This window comes from Vulpes lagopus, chromosome 3, assembly GCF_018345385.1.
Source record: "Vulpes lagopus strain Blue_001 chromosome 3, ASM1834538v1, whole genome shotgun sequence".
In the NCBI taxonomy this organism is placed as follows: Eukaryota; Metazoa; Chordata; class Mammalia; order Carnivora; family Canidae; genus Vulpes; species Vulpes lagopus.
The window spans coordinates 47,495,390-47,522,384 of record NC_054826.1 but is presented as its reverse complement, the minus strand read 5'-3'; the positions used below and the strand labels follow the sequence as shown (position 1 = coordinate 47,522,384).

The following is a 26,995-nucleotide window of genomic DNA, read 5'->3' as shown; positions in this document are numbered from 1 at the left end:
TTATTGGGGAAAGAATTACCTGCCAGTCTTCTGGCTTATAAGAAAGAAGATAAAGTTGGGATGAAACTTCAGGATTAATTAATTGAGAGTACTGCATGTAATGTCTCTACTCTGAACGTTACAGTGCACATCACAATGAAAACAGTTTTATTTTCCATGGTTGAAATAAATTATAATAAATAATTCATTTCAATGGCAGAGATGTACTGGAGAGCAAGAGCAACAAAATTGACTACGCTACACTGTGAGTCTCATTCTTGAATCTTCATTATCCATTTGAAACTTTTTACGAGTAGTAAATCATATTTCAAGTGGCTGCAGATCTCATAAAGCAGCTTGCTGCATTAAAATAAAACCAGAAATCCTGGGGCACTGGAAGTCTGCAGGGTTTGCCACTCAGCACTATTTGGGAAACTCTTTCTCACTCTGCTCTTGCCAGCATCAAACAGAACACTTTTCCATTTGATGTAAAAATTAAACATCACTTGTCAAAAGGATCATCAACAATTCCTCTTGGTGGGAATGTTGGGAAAATCTGTATGTAGAGAAATAGCCTTCACCTCCAAAGACATTTTCCTCTAATTTTTATTCCCAAATGAATGAGTGCCACACAACCAGGTTCTAGAACCTCTAATGACCTCTACTGGCCTCTGGGGGCCCCTAAATTAGCAAAAATGTGTTCAAGCTTTAGAGAGGGGGGCACATGTGCTAGGTGTCTGCCTAAAAAGACCAGTCTATCTTCCTAGGATGGGTGATATTTAACTTGAACCTTAAAAGATGCATGTAAGCATCAGCAGGGAAGAAGGATGTATTAGGAAGATGAAATAAAATGAGGAAAGACAAAGCAGACAGGGCTTGGGATGTCTGAGGAACAGCTAGCCCCTGTATAGGAAGCTTTTAGGAAATTTTCTTTTGAGTAGAAAGGAGCAGAGCTGAGGGCGGGGAGCTGAAGGCTGGGCCGAGTCCAGGCTCTAAAGGTCTTTACAGTCACACTCAATGCAGAAATGAGTCTGGGCCAGTACATTAAAGGGCAGCCTTCAAAGGATTTCTGAATAATGCTGAGCTCCGGCATCTAGAACAATGACTGATGGGAGACTGGAACAAGGCAAAAAGGTAACATGTTGAGATACTACTGCAAAAGTCCAGTGGAGAGATGGTGAGGGCCCCAGCAAGTCTGGCAGCAGAGACAGAGAGGAATGGTCAGAAGCCTTGAGAGCATATTCCATTTTCTTCCCAGGCAACAAGATCTTTCCAAGAAATATAACCTGCCACTGAGGCTGTAGATAGAGTCAGAGCTTTAAGAGCATGGCCTCCAATTCAAGACTGCCCATGGAGAGAAGGGGCTGGGTGCTAGATGGCCCCTGGAGCGCTAAGTGCGGTGGAGAGGCTGCTGTCGTCCACGGTCCAACAGTGAACTCAGAAAATAAGGAGCAGTGAAATGAACCCCAACCAGCGTACATATATATGCATGCTGGGGAAGACTCCAAGCATGTTTATATTAAATATTCAGTGATAAAGTAAACTCTAACTGAGGCCATTCAGAATCAGGGAAGGGAGTGGGAAATAGCATGCTACTTTATTGAACAGTCATCACAACAGTTCCCAATGAATATCGTATTTCAAAACAGAGCAACATCAGGCATAATGGCACGAGGGCATCTCATGCAGTCATCCAAGCAGAGTGCAATGAATATTGTATTTCATAATAAATATATTATCCTTACAGTAGGAGGTTCAATGTTTCATTGTCTCTCATCTGTCACTACATTCTCCCTGATTTCCTGAAGGGATTTAGTTAGATGGACCTAAAAATCTTCATAACCAACAGTGGAGGATTATTTTACTTATTATGTTCAAATGATTTTGTGTGGGTCGAAAAAAGTATTTTTGTGGCACATTCACAGGGCCCTCGGAAGCATTTTCCATTAAAGATTAGTCTAGAGTTTTTGTTTAAACCACAGAGGACAGCAGGCTGCCTTTCAGATTTGAGGGTTTTTATTTATAGTTGTCTAAATGGCAGAGAGTGCTGGCCAGGAGGCCAAGGAGATGATTCAAATACGTTATTGAGATTTGGAAGCTCGTTTGTCCTAATAATTATCTAGGAAGCCTAAGGAATGATAGGAATAGAATGCTGTTCCTTGACTTATTCAGACATTGCCTGACCACCCGCTTTGTGCCAAGCTTTGTGTCACACCCTGGGGACACAGAGATGAACAAGACACAGTCCCAGCCCTCAAAAGAGCTCACAGTCAAGTCGTGAAGGAGATACAGTTTATAAACCATGACAACACAGCATAGCAAGTGCCACAAGCAGAAGCTTGCACTGAAGGCTCTGAGAGCCCAGAAGAGGCTGATGAACTCTGCCTGGGGGTGGGGGACAGGCAAGGAAGGCTTCACAGGTGACATGTGGAGCTGTCGTAGAGAATAAGCAAGACAGGCAGATAGGCTGGAAGAAGGCCGGGTAGGTGCAAAGGTCCGGAGAAGTCTTTGGGGAACGACGAGTGGTTCTGCGGGACTGGACAGGGTGTGGAGGGGGTGGCGGTGGCAGGGGAGGCTGATTAGGTAGGCAGGGACCAGGTCTTGCGAAGGGCCTTGTACTGGGTGCTACAAAGCATGGGCCTTAACTTTCAGGCAATGGGGTGCTATTCAAGTTAAATGAAGCTGGTGGTGACACAGAAGACAGGGAACCTGCTGGTGGAGCCCCTCTCCAGATGGTCTGATGCTTTAGGAGGCCTGGGCCCTTGGACTTCCCTAAGAAAATGCAGCTTGGTTCCTATTGCAGGACTGGGAGACCACAGACACAGAAGGATACCTGCTTGGCTCCTGCACCTCGCTCAGGCTGGATCTCCCCTCCCTCTTTGTTGGCTCTATTGCCAAAACCCTGAGAAATGGCACTGCCACTATTTCCCTTGACCCACAGCACGTAACTTACTAGTGTCCTCTGTCAGGAACGGTTCTCTTTGTCAGGAAGCTTTTTATTGATGTTCAACCTTCATTTTCCCTTTCTTAATAATATCCCATTATGCCAATACTCCATTGTGCCATGCTAAGTAATTCCCTTTCCTCTTTGGCATTTACATCTTCCAAGTATTTATAGACTTATCAAATGCCCTATTTAGTTGTCACTTAGGCAGGCTATACATATTTAGCTTCTTTAATCTGGCCCCATAAACCAGGCCTTCCATTCTCCTAAATCACTCGAGTTCCCTTCCTCCAGGTTTCTGTCAATTTGTTTCCAGCCTCCCCATGATGCAGGGGGCTCAGGGAAAAAAGATGGGGTTGGGGAGGGAGGGTTTGCTCCTTCTGTGGGACAAGAACACATCATTTGTGGAGGGCAGAGCTTCTCCCTTAACGTGCAGACTCCAATACAGGCCAGGCCTCTGGCGGAGGCTATGAGCCCCTCTTGTTATGTACTAGGTTTCTTTCACCTGCACATGTTTCAAGTCACTAATGTTCTACTATCAGTGCTTGCTATGTGCTAGGTGCACATAGGCAACACATACATATTACATGCTTACTATGCACTAGGTGCTGTGCCAGGGGCTTCTCCCTCCCTCTTTTCCTCTCCATTTTCATTTCTCACACTTATTCAATGGTCAAAGCATTACTGAGAGCCTACTGTGTGCCAGGCATTGTGGTATGGAATTGAATAAAATGTGATCCTTCTGGCCTTAAGAAGCTCAAGGAGCCCAAGTATTTATCAATCTCTTACTGTCCACCCATCAAGTCATTTCCTTCCAATCCTAAAGGGTCTTTGAGAAATCATCCCTAAATGCACTTAACTCTAATTGACGCTTTTAGTTCCCTGAGTGGAACTTCTTCATCCTATCTAAAACTAGATGCCACATTAAGTATGGGCATTAACACAGAGCTCTTGCTGAGGGTTTTCTTTCTGGTGCATCTCTCTGGGGCCTGCGAGAATTCTCTCTAGGCCTTGCACTTCTCATTGCTCCTTCTTGGCAGTTTACTTCACATTCCTTATTCGCATGGCCTCAACTAAGTATGCACTTAAACGTTTTTCTTTTCCATGGTAGCAGTGTTCAAAGTTATGGGGCAGGCTGAGGAATGACAGAAAGGGGAAGAGTGAAGATGATGGGTCTTGGGTAAAGTCTTGGGAACTCTAGGCATAACCTCAGGAATGACTAGTTCAATTACCTGAGCCTGGGGGCCAGTTCCAGTGAGGCTGAGGACTACCCTGGTTGAGGTGTTGATATGTTGATAGAGGTAAAATAAATACCCCAAGGATACAGTTAGGAAGTAGCATAACTGGTATTTGAAGCCAGGTGCATGGACTGCAGAATTGGTCTGCTCTGATTGTTGTAAAGCAGAAAGTCTTCACAAATACAGAATTAGAATTAGCAAATCAAACTCTGAAAGGAAGATGGAATTTCCTCAGTCTGAAAGCACTGTCTATAGCTTCCTAAGTATCACGAGATGAAGAATTAACATGCAAGAGTTGCATTCTTGATTGCAAAGCAAGCTACAAAGTAGCAGTGACTCATGACAGGCCAGAGGATTTGGGAATCTTTACCTTGTTCTGTAAGTAGTGATCAGACTGTAATCAAATAAGAAGTTTTCTTGAACATATTAGATGAACTTGTAGCCTCACCAATGGTTGCTGCTGGTTAAATTCTCCAAGAATTAAGACAGAAAATGAATATGAAAGTTCAGTTCACAACTCTAGCATACTAATATGCTTTGGGAAAATTTCCCATTATTTACCCTTCAAGTATATGAAAAACCAGTAATAACTGTAAAACGAATAAATCAAGCCATCATTAAGCTGACTCTAACTTTATACAGTACCATTCTTTCAAGAAACTCACAAAGCTTCTCATACCATTCACAATGTCACTTGGAGAGGTAAAGGCTAGAAAAATGCCAGCAAAGAAGAATAGGTTAAAGCCCTGGTAAGGTAAAAGCTATGTGAGATCTAGAGACAAAAAGCCTTAGTATAGTCTCGGTACTGCTATTTTATTGTTTTTTTTCTGACCTTTGGACAAGTTATTTGCCTAAGATATATATATATATCAATGGAAAGAGTCCTGAAGCTTATTTTCATTCTTGCCATCACAAGGTCAAATGTCTAGGGTGTGTAGGAAAAGTCAGTTTGGAGCCAAGAATCAAATCCACATTACACTGTAACCCACCTCCCCCCAACTAGTGAAGGTTTGTAATCTTGAGAATGTGTATAGCACAAGGAACTCTAAGAAAGGTAGAACACATGTGTGGGACTAGGAAGACCTAGGTAATTTCGCTGAAGTCACGGCCTAGAAAGGACACTTTTCACATTTATACGTATGAACAGCAGGGATATGTTCTCCTTAGGGGACATAAACAAGTTACTGGTACCTGTACGTTGTTTTTCAAGTTTTACATATTTACTAAATCCCTTTTCTGTGTTAAGTGAGTCTATACTCATTGTCCATTTTGTCCTCACACTTCCCTGAGTCAGGAATCTTTTGGCTGTGAGGACAGCAACTACCACAGACAAAACTCAGGTCTAAATGGGGTGACCTGAGGATCCCTGGATTAGGCAGTGCAGCTGGGTCACTCGGTGGCCGGGAAGGCCCCAGGAAGGCCTGTGGAGTCTTTCTCAGTCTTTCTCTGGGGCTGTTGGCCTCCTTCAAGATCCTCCCAGCATGCCAGCTAAGTTTTTCTCTTGTCATCGACTTCTCTGCGCAATGCAGCAGGGGACGGCAGCCACATGGCTCTTGGTTTTTCAAGTCTTCAAGTCAAGTGAAGACCAGAGGCTGACCAATAACTTCTAAATGCCAGTTTCTAAGTCCAGGGAAGAAGACTCAGTGAGCCAACCTGGGTCAAGTGCTTACTTCTTGTCTAATCAGTTTTCAAAGGAAGGGCCCTTGGCTTAATCAAGGATTGACCCATGAATGAATGTGGGGTGTCCCACCCTGCTCCCTCCTGTTCTACCAATCTTGTCTCTAGGTCAAATAGTATTGTATAGTAGTTAAGAGCACAAGGTGCTGCTACTTAGAAGCTGCATGATAGTGACTGAGCTCCCCGACTTCTTGAAGCCGCAGTTATGATATTTTGATTGTAAAATGTAGAAAAGAGTATCTGCCTCACAAAGCAGTGCAACTTTATGAATACAAATACAAATATGAATAAGAAATATATATATTAAAGCACTTAGAACAGAGCCTAGCATATGATAATTATTTCCACTTCTTTCTCATCATAATCATTCATCACCACCATCATCTGAGTCTGAGGTTGCTCCTCCATAGTGACCTCTTAGGTCTTAGCAACCCTGCAGGAAATAAAGCTTCTATTACAGGATGGAGGGAAAGTCTAGATCTTTAAGAAGGAGGTGTGGAAGTTCTTTCACTTCGGGGTGGTAGGGTGAGGATGCACTTGTAACTTAATCTTTTCTGGTCAAGATAATTAGCTTCTTTGTGATGTCCATACAAGTTGGGGATCTTTCTGGTGAGCCCTGGGATGGCTTGGGTGTGACACAGGAAGATGGCCTCAGGTGTCATATTCACGTGTCACAGAAACACTGCTCAGAGTAGGAAGACTGCACTTGTGTTATAACTTGGGGAGTGCTAATCCTGGATAACTTCTGTTTGTGAAATAGACTAACTGCTGCTACCTGCACTGTGTCAGCATAAAAAGATATCATCTGCAGAATTTGTGAGAGCAGACAAAACCATCCTTTTAGAACATAGATTGTGAAGGTGCCTGCGTGGCTCAGTCGTTTAAGTGTCTGACTCTTGATCAGTTTATGATCTCAGGGTCTTGAGATTGAGCCCTGCATTAGGCACGGAGCCTGGTTAAGATTATCTCTCTCTTTCCCTCCCCTGCCCCCCATCCTGTACACGTACACACATGCTCTTGCTCTAAAAAAAAAAAAAAGAAAAAGTAGAAGAAAACAGATTGTGAGCACTTCCCTAGAGTTCATGTCAGTATTTGATCTATAGATTAGAAATTTTCCTTGCAAAGGCTTTCAAAAAGGATACATTTAGGGAACTTTTAATTTATAATGATAGCCAATTACGCCAATCACCATTAATGAAGAGGCTGAAAACTATCTTGCTTGCCATTTGCCATACTGAGTGAAGGATTTGTTATTAGCATGCCTAATTATTTTGGGTGAAACCTGTGTAAAACTGCATTTTTTTCCATATGCAATGTTCTCTATCTGTTTTATATGAATATGAAGGTAAAGGTATGGCTGTTGTTCATCTTTTACAACTCCTTTGCTATTCTGAGAACATTTGCTGCAGACTACATAGCAAAACTGGGCTCAACTGTAGATAAAAGAACAGTGACAGATTGCAGTCACTTTAATTCATAAAGAAAATACTTGGAGCCCCTGGGAATGCTGAATCAAGCCACTAGCACCCAATGACTTCATGCTAAGTCACAAACTACATCATATATTTTAGGTGAAATACAAAACTAATGGACATGTGACTTACTTATTTCAAATTCTTCTTTATGAAGAGCTGGCTCTTTTTCTTTTTTCTAGCTCTTTGGAAAACATTATACTTCCCCTATTCTATAAACATACAAATATAATTGTAAAATGACATCATTCTGTTTTCATTTAATTACCCTTGAAATGCTTTCTATTTAATATTCATTACTCAAAAGCTAATTTAAAAGAGAAAGAGATGCGACTTATTAAAAAAGATGTACTGTCATTCACAGCAATAGTTATCTAATATACAGAAGTTAATAAAGCAGATTAATCTACAAGTCCCTTTAAGCCATTCTTGAGTTTTGAACAACTGCCTCTTTGACCTTTCACCTTCATGCTGTGCACCAGTAGCAGGTGCCAGCTGTACAGAAATTATGGCTGTGCGTTTGAACGCAAAATCTTTTCTTACTTTGCTTCTGACCAGCAGCTGACCCTGTAGGAGTGATTGTTTCTGGTGCCGGCCTAAAGGCTACATAAACCAGTAGCAGATAAACAAAAGGCTACATATACCAGCTGCCTTGCCTAAGGGTACCGTCCTAGGCTGACACCTCCACTCCTTCTCCAGCGTCCCAAATTGCTCCTTGTTTGTTTCCATACATGCATTTCATCCTTGTTATATTGTGCAAGGGGTGGGTGTAGGAGAAAACCCTCTAAAACAACAAAAAACCCTGTCCCTTCCTTCGAACTTGACTTTTGAGTATTCCATGTCAAACTGTGTTATTATGATGCTAATCTAGGCCTGATTTAGCAACTTTAATAAGAGGCTAAACCCTCTTGTAATTAGATAATAAAATTTTATTATGCATTTTAATATTAAAAGTCCTAAAATCAAACTCTTCAAATCATACACTGGTACAGAACTAAGGTACTTAAATATCATAGCCCCAGAAAATGGGAACTTGAAAAAGCACACTGTGGCTAATTTTTCATTCTCAGAAATGTAAACATGGAATTCCTATGTGGTGGCAGGGAGAGCTCCAACACTCTTAATTATGTGCAGGGAAGAATGAATCTATTCAAGTATGAAGCACACTGTACCATTTCCAGCAACAGCATGAGATGGCTTTGACAGTTATTTCTTGGATACAAATTACACAAGTATAAAAACAATCCCCATAATGATTAAATGCAGTTATGTACATAGGAGAATACCAGTGCAAATGGTAACATATTTAAATGGTTTTTCCTTCATTAAAAAAAATTATATATGATATTAAACCATCAATCACTGCTGAGGCACAGGAGCTTCAATGTATTGTCACTGGTTGAAATAAATGACTTGGAGACTGAATTCTGGCTCATTCAATATGGTGTCTCTGCTGTTGCTTAGTCACCCAACTCTCTGCTGGTTTGGGCTACATCTGGTAGATTCCGTCCCTTTCAATTAATAAGGCAAGTTATGCCATCAATGGATTACATCTTTAAACTGTGCTTAGAGGTAGAAAAACACATGTCCTAGTTAAAAAAAAACAAAAACAAAAACCAAGAAACAACAACACTCTGTTCCGTTAACCATTTGAAATAATACCTGAAGTGATTATTATTCCTTTCTTCACCCATGTTTAAGATGAAATTTTCTTGTGGAATTTCAGCAGGCTCATTATATAGTATATAAACACAGAGTCTCATTTTAGCATTACCATCTCGTTTATTACATAGCAGTCTGTGACCATGCTGGATTTGAAGCCTAAAGTCATTGCCTAAGGATTGTAATTCTGCAAATTAATTTTAGGGGGTTTGTTTTGCAGACATTCATTGACCATCACAAAGTGTTAGACTCTGCTAGATGCCGAGACAAATATCAAGCTGGGGGATCTTTGGGGAAGAAAAAGTACTCCACTGAAGACAGATTATTACAGTTTTGATGATAGTTTGATGATTCATAAATCAAGAATAGGTTTTTCTCTTAACTGATTTTTCTGTTTTAAATACCATTTTTTGGGTTATACTTGAAGTAGTCATTCAACAAATATTTCCATAATAAAAATATAACCAAAATGGCAAAGATAGGGTATATAACAAAAAAATTTGGACTAGAATCATCTTTCTAAAGATGGATACATGATTTTATAGTATCACAGATAAGATGCCATTTTAATAAAAAAAACTATGTTTTTCTATTTTTCTTATTACATACTTTAACTTTCTAACCTAATTTTTAGGGGTGGTGGTCACAAATTCATCATTTCATACAAATGTTTTACTCCCTTCTGGACTTTTATTATGTGGCTGTTGCCTAGTTACTTTTCTCCAACCGTGGTCCTCTCTGATATTCTGATTTAGTAATTAGATTGCATGTACACACACACATTTACTTGACCAAACTGAACTTTAATATTTGTCTCAGACAAATACAGTTATTTCAAGATTAAAAAAATGGGGAAAAATGTTTGGGAGGTGTTAACTGAGTTTCATTGCCTGTTTAATGCATCCATTCTGTATGCAAAGACACTACCCAAATGTAAATAAATGCCCTCTTTAAATTTTAATAGAGACCTATGTATAGAATCAAATGTAAGAGCAAAATAACAGCATCCTTTTTAAACAAGTAATCAAAAAAGTGTGCTTCAAAAATTACCCAAACATCAGCACTGCCACATGAGACGGCTGCGAGAAATATCAGGGATCATGCCTGGGGAGATCTTAGTTCTGAAATCCTCTAGGATAACATAATACATTGGTGGAAAACTGGTAACCAGACATATAGCACTGGCCTGCAGAGCATTCTCCTCTTTTGTTTCATTTTAAATTTTCAGTCAGTGGTCAACATTAAAAACCTGGATTTCTGGTTTTCTTTGGGAGGGAGGTAACACTGGGTCCTACCTTTTTGCAGGGTAAGAATGAGCTGGCCCTGTGTGGAGGCTCCTGCTATAGGACCAGGATGTGTACTCAACTTAGGTTTCTTTCCTAAGTTTCGAGTTTTCTGCTTTGCTCTCTAAGGCACCTTAGTTTGTGATACTTTGTAGAATGGAAAGGATAGGGAGAGGGATGCTCAGAGCTATCTACTTTGAGACTTGCTAATGTGAGAAGCTCTTAAGAGCTCTAATGGTACCCAATAGTAGAAGTTTCTTTTAGAGAAGAGAAGCTGTTTGCAACCAGAAAGAGGTGACAACTGGCATTCTATACTAATGAGTCAAGGGTAAGAGTGAGGATGGAGATGCACTGGGTACAGAGGATGGATACAGAGCACCTGTTGCTTCCCCATCTTCATTTCACAGCTGCCATATTGCCTCTGAGAAAAACGAGGTTGGAGCAAACCTCAAGAGCTACCTCAAAGACGTTGAAGGAAAGGAACAAGGGAACATAATGAGATAGTGATGCTATTAGACTCTGGCCTCCTTGAGGTTGCACGTCCCACTCCATTTTATATTTTCGGTGTCAGGCTATAGAATTAAGGCTTAGTTGTGGGTGTAGAGGAAAGGAGAGGAATGTTTGTTTGCTCTGCCTCAGTGATGGTGGGAAGCACAAGACTCTTCGTACCAGCTGGCAAAACAACCTCCCTCTCCCTTGCCCACTGTCTCTTTAGGTCACTGCCCATCTGTTTCACCCTGCTGCAGTACAAAGTTGGGGTATAGGATAACTGCTCTAAATCATTCTACCTTAAGGATGGCCCCAGTGGGACTTGCTGGAAAGCTCAACCTGCCTCAGTGTGAGTGTTGAAAACAAACATACTACCTCACATTAGTAGCCACCCACAAACTATAGCTTTGTGGTTAAGCATGTGAACTCTAGAGTTCAACAGGCCCGAATTTTAGTTTTTCCACTTACTATGTGTGAAACTGGGAAAGTTACCTACTTAATCTTTTCGTGCCTTAGCTTCTATATTTACAAAATGCAATCATAGTAGCAGTGCTTCACAGACATACTATAATGATTAAATCATATTACATGCATATGTAAAAAGCTTAAGCTAGTGCCTGTACACAGTAAGTGCTTATATTTTGCCTATTTTTTCCCCTAGAAATAAATATACAGCCCGTGCATAGAGTACTGTGAAGACGACCAAGATCATGGCAGCATGTGCAAAAACCAGTTCTGTCCTGAAATGTGAGTTCCCATGTCCTACTTTTGGTGTCTACTGACCTAATCCTGGCTTCCTTTAAAACTTCTATATCCATGTTGTCCTCTGATCCAATTGTGAATGTTCCTTCATAATGTGTTTTTGGTACCAATCTACAGCCATATTTTTGCTAATAAAGTGGCAAATCCATGAGACAGAGCTAATGGGTCATGTGGAGGGCACACTTTCTATTTAGGGTCCACTGGAAATATCTTTAGTTAACAATAGAAAATCTAGCTAATTATTTTTAAAAGGATGAGAGGCATGAATATACTTCATCTGCTTAAGTGTTTCCCACTGTGAGAGTGCTGCTGAGGTTCTATAGGCAAAAATCTCAATATCAGTTAAATAGGCGACTGCACTTTCTCCTACTTAGTATTAGGGAATGAAATCTCAAGTATGAAAGATGTCTTGTATGGTATGTCAAAATGTTGAGCAGTATCATTTCAATCTAAACACAAAAATGAGAAAAGAGCAGATGAGTTCCCTTTTGCTATAATTCACTTTGGGATGCATGTCATGAAGAGCACCAAACAAAAGCAATTTTCATTGATTGACTGATTGAGGAAACGGGTGAATGTTCCTTCAGCATACACCCCTACTCAAGTATGAGTCTTATAGCTCCTGATAGCTCTTCACAATTTGCCGTTAAATCCCAAGTTGGGGGTGGATGGGCGGGGGGACTGAAGGAGGAAGGGAAGGTGGGAGTGAAAGAGAGATAAAATCATAATTAGAACTTTTTTTGGGAGGGGGAGGGGGTTATTATAGATGAGGGTGAGATAAATTCAAACCTTAATGTTCTAATTCTTCCCTTCAATGTATTCAGATTTTTGAGAATATCATTGCTAAAAAATCCCTTGTTAGTAAGTTAATGGCATAATCTAACACTGACCACCACATAGTCCTGGTTCTACTTCTGAGGAGGGTGCCCATCTTTCTGGAGTACTTCCTGAGAGCTGCAATTCTGATTTAGAGAAGCATTTGGCATCAGTGTCCTATTCTTATAATCTGAAAAAGAATCAGCCACATCTCTGAACTGCCCCTCTAATTCTACAAGACACACTCCTCCACTTACATAATTTGGACAAATCTTTCCCTCTGTGATATAACTAAATGAATGCTGATCTAAAGCTTATGGATGCAAACACTTAACATGACCAGAGATAAAACTGAAAAGAATTCACATAGAAATTTAATTTTCCAAATTACTGTAGCAGATCGGTGCCTAATCACTGTTACTATTGGCTTATTCTTAAAGTCTTAGTTTATCTTTCTAATGGCATAAAAACACATGGGGAATATTTATTCTTAATATATGTAAACTGGGTTTTCCTCAGTTGTTAAGTCCAAGGAATGCTGGCGAGACTGTAATTCTTATTTGCAATAGATTCACTTAATTACAGTGGATTTTCAAATGGACTAAATTTAATGGTAGCAAAGTTAGATTTGTTTACAGATTATGGAAGAGGGCTTATTTGGAGAATATTTTTAAAACACTGAAGATCTAAAGCTACATAAGGGGTCACAATTAGCGCATTTCCAGGTGAGAGGTGCTGAAACTAGGCTTCCCAGGCTGTTGTACACCAATCGAAAGTCCTGCAAGGATGTTGGAAAACCTTTTAAATGTGGGTTCATGCTTTGTTTGCTATGGAGGCTTGAGGAGAGAAACTTTTGCAGTTTGGAACTGACACCCTTCATGCAATTACACTTCCAGCAATATACATCCAGGTTGGGGGGAAAACAGTTCAAACTAGTAAATAATTGCAGTATCATTGCATCAGTTTAAAGAGCTGACAAATCCTCTCTAAACTCCAAGCACAACTAGTCATTAGGGTCTAGTTTTTCAGCACTGTTAAGCAATTTGTAACCCATTTCTTTTAATAGGGTTAGGCATTACTTAACCGAAACAGATGCCTTGAAAACTGAAACCTCGAGTTATAAAGCAGCCACCTTGTTCATTACCTTCAGTGATAGGCAAATCATCTATAAAAACAGCATTTAATGGGCAACCAATGAATAATCAATGGCTCACTTTTCATCTGAGTGTGAAAATGAGAATAATCTAATACAAAGTCCCTCTGGTAAGATGCCGAATCTTGAGTTCTGCTGCTCTTCAGGGCTGATTTATAAGGTCTTGGAAAGCTGATGTAAACAGATGATCAATGGGGCCCATCCTTGCTCATAATAACCCCCAACTGGCCCACTCCCTCTTTTCTGAGTCCACCCCTTCAGGCTATTAGCTCTGTCCAGCTAATTCTTCCCACTGCTCCTGCCTGCTGCTTTTACTCCGGCCATCCGTTCAGTCCAGCCGACTCAGAAGTAATTTTATACGCAGCAGAGAGCGGGTTGAATTGATTTTTCACTCAGCGCTCAGTTCCCATCTGAATAATTATCAATTTTACTGCCTCATAAAGGGAAGAGTCAAAATTTCAAATCAATTCAAAAGAGCTTTTGAGACGACAGAAACTGTGCATAAGAATAGAGGTCAAAGTTGTCAGTGACCTAAGGAGATGATGTCAGATATTACTATACCCAACAGTTGACATCAGAGGCACTCAAGATGATATAACCTAGTGCTAATGCAAATCATATTTATGCTGACTACCAGAGACCAGTCATTAATATTTAAAATGCTATCTGAAAGCCTACATTCCAAATAAATAGAATGTATTCCACTGTTAATAAAGATATATCACTACTGAGTCATATTCTTATAAAGTAAAGGATTACTAAGTATTATTAACATACAGAAATTACTTAAACAACAAATGCATGGTAATTCTGAGTAAAAACAAACTTGATTGTCTCCTGTACAACCACATCACTTGATCTGCATGGTCTGATGGTATTTGTCTAGGATAACAGCCTATTGATTTGGGTAAAATCTACCAACCTGAAAGTTTCTACCAAAGTTTATGGGACATTATTGTGATCAAGTTGAGTGCTGACAAGAGGGATCTAGTGGTGGACTTATCACTTGCCACGGTGGGGTAGGGACTGGGTCTAATTCTGGCCAATCCATGGGCATTTATTTCTCCACTGGCTACATGCTTTAAATCTGTGGTTTTCAGCCTTCTCCTTGCAGAACACCTGAGGGCTATGACACATTCCTGACAGTATCAGAGTCATTAGGGTCTAGCTCTTCCAGACCCTAAGACATCAGGAATACTTGGAAGTATTAGAGGCTACTACAGGGTAGGTGGGGGAGGGGGAAGAAAGGGTACACCCAAATCTCAATAGAATATATAGTTTAAAATGGCATTTCTGGTGAATCTGAGATCTTATCCCTACCATCTAAGCTCTTGAAAATCAATCATGTAAGTGGTAAGGACCTGGGCTTTTGAGCCAAACAGACCTTGGTTCACATTCCACTTCCCAGCTGCTCTGTGTCTCAATTTATTCGTCTGTAAAACGGGGATGATGATATCCATATTTCAGGGCTGTTGTGGGGGTGTAAATGAGAAGATTTCTCTGAAAGTCCTCACCCAGAGTGCCAATCTCTGTCACCACTATATTAATCAAATTACCATGTAACTGATTAGTTACCTAATAACTAATCAATCATCTCTGTCCCACCTGAGAGAAACTTTTCAAGGAGAGAAATTATGTCCTATGAGTCTCAGTGGCTCTTGCACTTTGTGCACAGAAAGTCCTCAATACATGTGCTACGTATCTCTTCTCTTTACTCTTTATCACCAACATGTCATAACAATTCCAGGGTCACACCAAATACGTACAGGCCTACAGTACATTGTCTAGTTACACAAAAATCTTAATTATGCACCTCCTTGCCAGGAAAACAACAGGTTAACTGAGACATCACCAAAGATAAGTTTATATAATTTGAAGATTTGTGAAAAAAAAAAAAAAAAAAAAAAAGGCCAGGAAGAAAAACTCATCCACAGCTAGCTCATTGTACATTCATCATTTCTTTACTCAAGAGGCACCTTGTTTGTTGACTAATGACCTTCTTGAAAGTGTTTACATTTGTAAACCACAAACTATTACGAAGATAATATTGGCAAACTAAAACAACTGGAAGCAATATAAAGTTTCCACAGTTAGTGGAACTGGAAAATATCATAGTGATGGTATCACCACAGAAAAATGGTATTATTATTCTCTTTGAAATATTTCTGGCATGTGTTATTTACTTTTATGCATGCCGTTACTGTGATTTGCAGAAGTGAGTTTTTCAAAAACAGTATTAAACTCGGACCTAATTCATATTAGCCACTCACAAAGCAAATTTGAAAATAAAAGAAGTTGTGGCTTTATTATTTATTACTTAAATGTTCTGGAGAATATGATCTGAATCTTGATTTCTTATCTTAAATGAGGAGAAGACCAGTTGCAGTATGATGAATGGGAGGTTCTCAGCAAAGCTCCCTGGCACTGCCCAGGAGCTAGGCAAATGGCAGTTTCCTGATGTACCAGAGTACTTACAGGGCAAACTTAAGAAGACATTATTAGAGGCTCCAGGAAAGAAACCAGAGCTTGACTGTTTCTAGTTCTGGCTTTGCCTTTTATTTCTCTCAGCCCTCTGGAAGAGCTATCCTTTTTGTTTTTAGCATTCTAGCTTCACTGGGAGAAGATGAATGACTTAAGAGATTTCTTGAGGTGGGGCTAGTGTGCTACTCTATCTTCTGGGAAAATACTCCTAGAGAATAACTGGTAAAGAGCCTTGACAAGACCATTTACTCTAAGAGATATTCAGGGTCTGGAAAACTCTGTTTCTTAAGCTAGGTGACCAACCACCAGTTACCTGCTGTAGGACATCTGGATTTTGCTGCATAAAATGTAATAGTCTCTGACCGGCCTGGGTAGCCTCTCTGCATCGAAGTGGCTTCTTGCCCTCTTTTGCTATGTGCTTGAAGAGGTAGGTGACGATGTAGTCTAAACTGGTACAGCAGCTGGAGGAGACAACTGTATCTGTACGAACAATAAATGAGAATTCCTTCGCATTACTGAAGTGCTTTTTTCATCTGATTATAATGCCTCCAATTAAAAAAAAAAACACTTTCTGGTTTCAAAGCACTTTTATCAAACTAAATTCCTTGAGGGCAGGGATTTTGCCTTGCTTATCTCTTTAAACCCAGTGTCTACTACAGGACCTGCTATAAAAACTTGTTAGTAAATTATTCTTGGATTGAATTGGACAGAATTTTCCATTTGTGGCCTTAATGACCCTCTGTTTAACTCAAGTGATTTTATTAAATATCTATTGGGTACAAAGAGCTCTGCTTCAGACGAAACAGGGTGTAGACCTGGGGCAAAGTATTCTGTTTCAGGGGTAACCCCTACCTTGTTGTCAAAGCTCTCATGATTTAGTATATAGGTTACTGGAACACAATGCTGGGTACAAATGAGTGACACAGAAAGAGAGAGGCAGAGACACAGGCAGATGGAGAAGCAGGCTCCATGCAGGGAGCCCAATGTAGGACTCGATCCCAGGACTCCGGGATCACAGCCTAAGCCAAAGGCAGATGATTTTAACTGCTGAGCCACCCAGGAGTCCCTGCTATGAGGATTTTGAGGAAGACATCACATTTGGATGGGGATCATAGAGACTTTCTGAAGGAGACAGAACTTGAGATGAACCTGGAAAAGTTATTTTAGTTAGGTATAAGGAAGAACATTTTTCAGATAGAGAGATCAGCACAAGGCACACGGTGTGGTGGGAAGGCAGGAATTCTGGAGTCAGCTCTGGTTTCAAATCTTCTCTTTTCCAATTACTTCCTATTTTGTTACTTCGAAAGAGCCACTCAACCCTTCTCCTTATTTGTAAAATATCTTGCAGAGTTGAATGAGAAAACTAGAAATTCTCATATAACAAAAACAGCTGATATTTACTGTGTTAGTTACATGAATTACTGTTTTGTATCCTCATAATAATAGTTATATTATTATCCTCACTGTAATAATTACTATTATTATTTGCATTTACAGACAAGAATAGTGAGGGATTAAGTGACGTGTCCAGTGCCACATGGCTAGATGACTGTGGAGTTACTGTATGAAAATAAACAAGGAGCTGGAGTTTTTCTTTTTTTCTTTTAATTTTTATTTATTTATGATAGTCACACAGAGAGAGAGAGAGAGAGAGAGAGAGAGAGGCAGAGACACAGGCAGAGGGAGAAGCAGGCTTCATGCACCGGGAGCCCGATGTGGGATTTGATCCCGGGTCTCCAGGATCGCGCCCTGGGCCAAAGGCAGGCGCCAAACCGCTGCGCCACCCAGGGATTCCAAGGAGCTGGAGTCTTAACCACTAAAATCAAGTAGATATTAAAATTAGGTATTGACTAAAAATATATGCAAGCATCAAATACTTTCTTAAAACACAAGGGGCTCAAAAGATGATGTTACTACTAGTTTGTTCTCACAATGAAAAGAGGAGGCTGTATTCTGGAGCAGGACTTTTGGTTTGAGTGAAACAATGTATAGGGAGTCATAAGACAGAAGGGTGACAAAGTAGGGGGAGCTCTTCCTCAAGGGCATCCAATAGTGGGCTGAGACATTACATTTAATTTGAAAGACAACAGAGGTGTTATTTAAGGCTTTTTAAAAATTTTATTTTATTTTTATTTTTTAAGGCTTTTTCTTTTAAAGGCAAGTGAGTAACATGATACAGCAACCACTTATTATCTCCTTTGTACATGAAAATTATTATTCACTTACTTCTAATAACCGCTTTGTATATTGTAGGTGTGGTTATTTGCATTTTTCAAATAAGAAAAATGAATCTCAGAGGTTAAGTAGCTTAACCAAAAGTTTATATTTATGATTCATAGCATGACACTGCCTTGATTTTTTGGTAACACCTGGACAGGATCCTGAGGAGTTTATGATTAGTAACAGAAATATTGCGAGAGAAACAATTAAAAACCTTCAAAAAATGGCCAAAATGGCAGACGCAGTTGAGGAATGTGGACTAGGAGAGTAGGGCTGGGAAGCAGCAGATTATGAACTCCCTAGGCAATCATTAACCTCCTTATAATCTCTGAGCTTCTGAGACACGTGTGCCTTTCTTAGATTAGAAGTGTACTCACAGGGATCCCTGAGTGGCTCAGTGGTTGAGTGTCCTCCTTTGCCAAGGGCGTGATCCCAGGATTCTGGGATTTAGTCTCGGCATCCGGCTCCCCGTGGGGAGCATGCTTCTCCCTCTCCCTATGTCTCTGCCTCTGTCTCTGTGTCTCTCATGAATAAATAAATAAATAAAAATCTTAAAAAAACAAACAAGTGCACTGAATTAAAGAATAATCTTTCTGAAGAATCGCAGATTCTTCTAATCTAATCTAATTAGCTGAATTAAAGAATAATCTTTCTGAAGAATCGCAGATTCTTCTAATCTAATCTAATTCCTCTAAATATAATCTGAGAAAGGTTTTAGTAGGTCCTGAGTTGTGTTTAGTAATAATACTATAGCAGTAGAACTGGTATAACACCAGAGTTTAAAAACTCTTTCATATTTATTGTTTCAGAGAGAATGGCATAATAAATAGAAAGAGGTAGTCTGGGGGAAAGTTCTGAAATACAGATAGATGAATGCATTTAAAATCAGAGATAATGGTAGCTGATGCAGGACTAGGAGGGGTTGTATGGAGGTCTAAAAGATGGGTAGGCACAATAGTTCTGGGAACTGTGGAGCTATAGAAGCTATATATGTAACCAAACTGTGGTGCTATATTTTCCTTTGAAGAAAGGAGCTCTTTTTCTCCCAAAACTATGGTATTTGACTGAATGATTAACTGTTTATTTTCCCCCACTAATTGGGTTACATTGTAGAAAAGGGAGCTTTGGTTGTATAATTCCAGGAGGTAATATAATGCAGTGGAAAACATGTGGGCCTAAGAGTCAGGCACAGACTTGTTGAGCTTGGTTGCTTTTCTCTTTCACATTTCTACGTCTGAAGTCCCAATCATGAAAGTAAATGGATTAAGTAACTTAATATCTACAAAAGGAAGCAGTCAGGAAATAGATATGGTTTCCCTCACCAATGAAGAACAATATGCTATCAATCACACAAAAATTATAAAGACTTCACATAGATTTGGTGACCACATGCCATGCAGGTTGCATTAAAAGGTTCCAATCTACTGAGTCAGCTATGAAAAAGCCAGGTAAACACTTTAGACATGAAGGTTGGAGCATATATCCTTGCAATAAAAGCAAGAAGAGCTTCCATTACGGTTGATTTACGGTTGGGGAGTTCGAAATGGCTAAATGTTAGTTTAGGGTAGATTGAAAGGTGTAGAATCATAAGGATCAAGGGCCATTTGATCAAAAACAGAATGAATAGTGCTGAGGACTGTGTATTATTATTGGTTTTATTTGCAGCTCAAGCTACTATTTGAGATTCAAATAATGAAACTCTCCTGACATAAAAGGATGAGCAGAAGTCATGAATTTTCATATTTTGTCCTAGCTCTTGGTATTCAGAATCCTGTAAGGATTCATCTATGATTTAGATAATGTTAGATACAATTTTTAAACCAGATAGGCACTTTGTCCTCTCCAGCAACTTGTTGTTTGGCACTAGAAACAACCAAATGCTCCTTCTCTCCTGCACCCAGTCTCCCCAGGAAGCCCATGCATCCTTAATAGCCCTTCTGTTCACCAAGAGTCATCATGGAACGATGTTCTGAAAAGTTAACTGTAGAGGAAAGAGTTGCTTAACTGGGTCAGGAGAATGATAACAGGGCTGAGCTAACATTTGGCTTGGGCTCAAAATTTCAGAAACAGAAGGTCTGAATGGGTGGTGTAGTAGTTTTGAAATAGGTGGGTCTAGGTTTGAATCTATATTTTCTAGATGTTTTGACCTTTTGGAGCTTCAATTTGCACCTCGGTAAAACATGCTTGCCACACCTACTTCACAAGATCTTATGAGAAATCAGCAAGAAGCCTGTAAAGACTCACATAGTGCCCACTACACAGCATGTTCCCCTTTTCACTTTCCACGTGTTTTCCTGGCTTGTCCCAATACCTTAAACACCAAGCCCATCGTTTTGTTTGGCTAATTCATAGCTTTCTTCCATCTTTGGCATGTTTTTGGTGGGAGAAACTAATGTACAAGGTCTCAAAATTTCTAAATATTTCCTGAATGATTTGTTCCCATATTATATTCATACAACTTCCTCCAGTTCAAGAATGTGCTCAAAATAACAACATATGCTATTGATGATGAACATTTTCTTGGAGGAAGGGTCTGGTGAAACGTTTACAGTGGTTCAACTTTTTTGCTTGCCTCCACCATTTCTAGTTCTTGCCTTTTGTGCCATCCTTTACTTTTTGTTGGAATTCACCCCTGTCCCTGCCCTGGCTAAACTTCAGAGGCCTTCCCTTATCACTTTGTCGAGGGAAGCCACATTTAAACATTCTCCAATCATTATCCCACTTCAAATCTTTGCTTAGCATGTATCATGACTTGACTTTTTCTTGTGTGTGTGTGTGTTCATTTATTGTTTATCTTCTCCTTTTAGAATCTAAGCTTCACATAAGCAGGGACCTTATCTGTCTTGTTCTCTTTAGTACTGCCAAGTACATAGTAGGTGCACAATTGATACTTATGAATGAATGACCTGAGAGTCATTATTAAGAGCAGCTTTGTAAGTCCTGCACTTGGTCTCTGTATGTAAGAGGATAGTGGTGGTGGGAAGGGGGATGGTGGCTGGGCAATTAAAAAGACAGAACATAGAATTACTTTTCTCATTCACCTTTCTCCTTCCCCATATTATAGCTGGCTGAAACTAAAAATGCTGATTACCAAAATTTTTTAATATCACATTAAGCATATTAGGTGAGTTGCTACTTTATCACTGATTCAGTTTTTTTGTGTGACTCCCTCTCATTTTTTCTAAAAGGCTAATGCAGAATTGAGACCTGCTTGAAATCCAAACAATAACTATAAATGCCTCTTTGCAGATCTATTTTTGTTGGAAAAGGAGAAACCCAAGCGGTTACTCTCAATAGTCTTTTTTCTTGAAGACACGGCATGATTCATCTGCCAAAATGTGACCTATATTAGATAGACAGATCTAGCAGGGTGGTGAGGTAAAGAGGAATGGGTTTTAGAGTTAGAAAGACTCCTAGATCAGGCACTTATTAGTTGTGTGACCATGTGCAAGTTGTTTCACTTCTCTGAGCCACAGCTTACTCAACTGTATAACGAAAATAATATTATCTAATTAATTTAATCAATAAATATTTATTGAACACTTATTATATGCTAGGCACTGGGAATAAAGTAGTACCTCAAGACACAGGTCTTGTCCTTTGGAGACTTGCAATCAAGTAGGAAATAAGAACAAACAGCACTATTAGAGTATGTAACCCAGTTTTGGTATGCATAGCAATTCTGAGAATGACAAAGGCGAAGTACGTATCTTAAAAATACCTATGATAGCATCAGGCACAGAGTACTTGTCCACAAACATACACTCAACAGGTGGTAGCACTGGAACTTACTTAGTATTATCTTCATAATGCCACCCCATCAAGAACTCCCTTGAGAGCTTTGTTAAAATGTAGATTCTTGGCCCAAGACCACACTTCGAGAACAACATACCCATTTGTAACTAATTAAACATCTTAACGTATTACCATGATATGAGACAAAAGAATGTCAAGCCAAACTATAATAAGAAAAGACTAAGCTTCAGTTTCTGTCCATTAAGGATTAACTGCTATGAGAAATTTTCCTTCTGCCATACACAACTAGAAAATAGAACAAAAATATGAAACAGTTTTCTCTTATTGCACAACAAGCAACGTAAACCTATTAAACCAGAGAGGAGGGAAACAAATGGGGTCACATCTACACAATCACTCGAGCTTATTGCCCTAAACACTTTCCAGGCTATGGGCCTGAAAGGAGGAACCCAAACAAAGCCAAGTGGTCTCACTAAGTTGAAAAGAAACTGTTTGAACTTGGGGAGGCTGAGGCAGCTAGAACTCATGAGACGGAGTTTCGAAGAGTGGGAGCCTGTAAAGGAGTCCTTTCCATCCAGTCTTTTTTTTTTTTTTTAAAGATTTTATTTATTTATTCATGAGCAACACAGAGAGAGAGAGGCAGAGATGTAGGCAGAGGAAGAAGCAGGCTCCTTGAGGGGAGCCTGATGTGGGACTTGATCCCAGGACCCCAGGATTGCAATCTGAGCCGAAGGCAGATGCTCAACCACTGAGCCACCCAGGTGCCCCTCCATCCAGTCTTTGACTAATAACAGAGATATGTAACACATGTGTAGTGGGAGTTCCAGAAGGAATGGATACAGAGGGAAAGAAGGAGACTGTGATTATCTGAAGGCAAACTGTGATGATATTACTTGAAGGTGTAGATTACATATCCTGGAATACCATTAAAAATAAAGAAGTCTGGCTTAGTAAACTCATAGAGGATATAAAATGGATTCATAGGAAATATTTAATTGATCCAAAGGAAGGAAGGAAAAATAAAAAACGAAAAAAGAAACAAAGCTCAGTCAAAATGAAAAGAAAATAAATAGCAGTATTATAGATTTATTTATTTATTTTTAAAACCAGCACATGGGTGTTTTTTTTTTTTTAATTTTTATTTATTTATGATAGTCACACACAGATTGAGAGAGAGAGAGAGAAGCAGAGACATAGGCAGAGGGAGAAGCAGGCTCCATGCACCGGGAGCCCGACGTGGGATTCGATCCCGGGTCTCCAGGATCGTGCCCTGGGCCAAAGGCAGGCGCCAAACCGCTGCGCCACCCAGGGATCCCCAGTATTATAGATTTAAACTTAAATACACTGGTAGTTACATCTAATGTAAATGGTTGAAACACTAATTAGAAGGCAGAGATAGTCAGATTTGATATAAAAATATGACCCACATATGCTGCATATTAGGCAAATATGTCCACATGCTAATTCCCAGAACCCATGAATATGTTAGATTATATGGCAAAGAATTAAGTAAGATTGCAGATGGATTAAGACTGCTAATTAGCTGAGTGAAAAATATGGAGAGGGAATCCCTGGGTGGCTCAGCGGTTTAGTGCCTGCTTTTGGCCCGGGGCATGATCCTGGAGTCCCGGGATCGAGTCCCACATCAGGCTCCCTGCATGGAGCCTGCTTCTCTCTCTGCCTGTGTCTCTGCCTCTCTCTCTGTGCCTCTCATGATTAAATAAATAAAATCTTCAAAAAAAAAAAAAAGAAAAATATGGAGATTATTTTGGATTATCTAGGTAGGCCCAATGTAATCCCAAAGGTCCTGAAAGGTGAAAGAGAGAAGCAGGTCAGAATCAGAGGGAGATGTATCTATGAAAGAATGTTATAGATGCAATCTTGCTGGTTTTGAAGAGAGGCCATGAGCCAAGGAATTTAGATAGTCTCTAGAAACTGGAAAAGGCAAGGAAATGGATTTGCTCCTAGAAAAGAACATAGCTGACACCTTTACTTTAGCCTACTGAGACTCATGTCAGATTTATGATCCAAAGAGCTATGAAATGGAGCACCTGGGTGGCTCAACTGGTTGGACATCCGACTCTTGATTTTGGCTCAGGTCATGATTTAAGGGTTGTGAGACTGGATACTGTGTCAGCTCTGTGCTCAATGTAGAGTCTGCTTGAGATTCTCTCCCTCTGCCCCTCTCCCACTTGAGTACACATGCGCACGGGCTCTCTCTCAAATAAGTAAATAACATCTTAAAAAAATAAAAATAGCTATAAGTTAATAAATTAAAAAAATAAAAATAGTTATAATAAATTTAATTGGTTTAAGCCACCAAATTTATAAAAATTGTTACAAAATCAATAGAAAATACCTCTGTCTACAAGAAACCAACTTTAAATAGACATAGGATGATTAAAAATGAAATGATGGAAAAAGAGGCAACACTAATCAAAAGAAAGCTGGAAAAGCTGGTAATACCAGACAAAATAGATATATATATATATTTTAAAGAGTATTACCAGAGATAAAAAGGGCCATTTCATGATAAAGGGGAAAAGTCATCAAAGGGACAGAAGAATCATAAATATTTATATACCTAATAATACAGCTTTAAAATAGTTTATATAAAAACTGATAGAACTGAAAGGAGAAATGGAAAAATCTATAATTATAGCTAGACTTCAGCACTTTTCTCTTGGTAATTCACAAAATAAGTAAAAAACAAACAACTAGTAAGAATGTAGAAAATCTGTGCATTATCAATTAAACCACTATAGAACATTCTTCCCAATAACAACAGAATGCACATTCGTTTCAAGTGCTGATGGAACATTCATTTATTTTGAACCATAAAAAAGATCCAATAAATATAAAGGTTATAATAGGGATCCCTGGGTGGCGCAGCGGTTTGGCGCCTGCCTTTGGCCCAGGGCACGATCCCGGAGACCCCGGATCGAATCCCACGTCGGGCTCCCGGTGCATGGAGCCTGCTTCTCCCTCTGCCTGTGTCTCTGCCTCTCTCTCTCTCTCTCTGTGATTATAATAAATTAAAAAAAAAAAAAAAAAAAAAAAAAAAGATTCTCTCTTTCCCTCAGCCCATCCCCCAACTCACACATGTGTGCTCTCTCAAAAAATATAGACAGATGGATAGATAAATAATAAATAAAAATATTTAAAAAAAAATAAAGGTTATAATAATCATTGAGTATATTCTGTGACCATAATGGAATTAAAATAAAATCAATAACAGGTAACAGGAACACTTCTAGACATACAGAATTTAAATACCGTGCCTCTCAGTAACAATCTATTAATAAAAGAAGAAATGAGCAGGACAATTAGAAAATATTTTTAAACTGAACAGAAAAAAACCCCAAAATACATAAAAATTTTGTGAGGAACAGCTATAGCAGTGCTTAGATGAAAGCATTAAATGTGTATATTAGCAAAGAGGAAAGGTCTACAATCAGTAATCTAAGTTTCTGCCTGAAAAATTAGAAAAGGAAAAGCAAAGTAAACTGAAGGAGGAAAATAATAAAGGCCACATGCGAAATCAATGAAATAAAAGAAAAATAACAGAGAAATCACTGAAAACTAAAACCTGGTTCTTTGCAATAAAGCTGATAAATCTAGAGCCAGAATGATCAGGAAAAAAAGAGAGAAGACACAAATGGTCAACTTCTGGAATGAAAGAGGGGATATCAAAAAAAAAAAAAAAAAAAAAAAAAGAAAGAGGGGATATCACCATAGACCTTACAGAAATCAAATTGTATAACAATGAGATATAATGAATAATTCTGTGTCAATGTCAGGTGAGCTTCAGATGAAATTGAGAAATTCCTTTAAAGACATAAACTACCAAATGCTACCCGAATAAATAACTGGAATAGCCCTATGTCCATTAAAAAACATTTAATTTATAGTTAAAAACCAACTAAAAAAAATCTAGGCCTAATGGCTTCACTGGGGAATTCTATCAAACATTTAAGTAAGAGCTAGTAACAATTCTACAGAAACTTTTTAAGAAAAGAGAAGAAAACAATTCCCTAGTTATTTTATCAGGGCCTTAGACTGACACTAAAACAAGGCAAAGATACAGAAGAATAAACAAAGAATAAAAGGTATGGAAGAAAAATTATAGAATACATCAATATCTGTCATGCATATAGATATAAAAACCTGTATCAAAATTTTAGAAAGCTGAATTTAGTGATACATAAAAAGGATAATGTTATAACCTAGTGTGGAATGCAAGGTTAGGTTAACCTTCAAATATCCATCAATGTGATGATCAACATTATGTAATGTATAAATAGAACTAAAAAGGAAAACCATATGAACCTTTCAGTAGACGCAGAAAAGTAATTTGATAAAACTCAACATTCATCCATGATAATAGCCTCAGAAAAACCACAAGGGAAGAGAATTTTCTCAACAAGATAAAGAGAATCTATGTAAAAACTTACAGCTAACATTATATTGAATGGTGGATGAATGGAGACATTTCCTTGGAGACAAGGAAAAAATGTTTGCTATGATTACTTCTGTTCAACACTGTACTGTGGGTCCTAGCCAGTGTGATAAGATAAGAAAAAATAAAATCTATACAGATTGGAAAGGAAGAGATCAGCTGTCTTTATTTGCAGACACTATATAGAAAATCTTAAGACATCTACAGAAACCACCAGAATTAATAGATGAGTTTAGTAAGGCTGTATAATACAAGGTCAACATACAAAAAAATCAACTGCACGGTAGCCAAGAACAACAGGAAATTGAAAATCAGTACCATGTACAATAACATAAAATTACAAAATAGTTATAAATACAACAAAATATGTACAAGAGTCATACATTCAAAGCTACAAAAATGCTGTTGAGAAAAATTAAGGAAGATCTAAATAAATGGACAGACATGCCATTTTCAGGAGCTGAACACTCAATATTACTAATATATCAATTCTCTCCAAAGTGGGCTAGAGATTCAATGGAATCACCACCAAAATTCCCCTATTCATTTTTTTTTCCTAACAAGAGAAACTGACAAACTGACTCTAAAATTTATATAAAAAGAC

The 26,995-nt window shown here is 39.0% G+C and overlaps 1 protein-coding gene across 6 annotated transcripts in view; it reads right to left on the bottom strand.

The window, feature by feature from the left end:
• The window catches only part of RANBP17 (RAN binding protein 17), a 310,774-nt gene that overhangs the window by 11,246 nt on the left and 272,533 nt on the right, over positions 1-26,995 (bottom strand). For 4 of the 6 annotated variants that reach the window (XM_041750025.1, XM_041750026.1, XM_041750027.1 and 1 more), the window contains one exon: positions 16,270-16,436. The exons of the other annotated variants lie outside the window; for them this stretch is intronic. In XM_041750025.1, the coding sequence (XP_041605959.1) occupies positions 16,270-16,436 (167 nt within the window). The remainder of the gene's footprint in view (positions 1-16,269; positions 16,437-26,995) is intronic. 6 annotated transcript variants of the gene reach the window in all.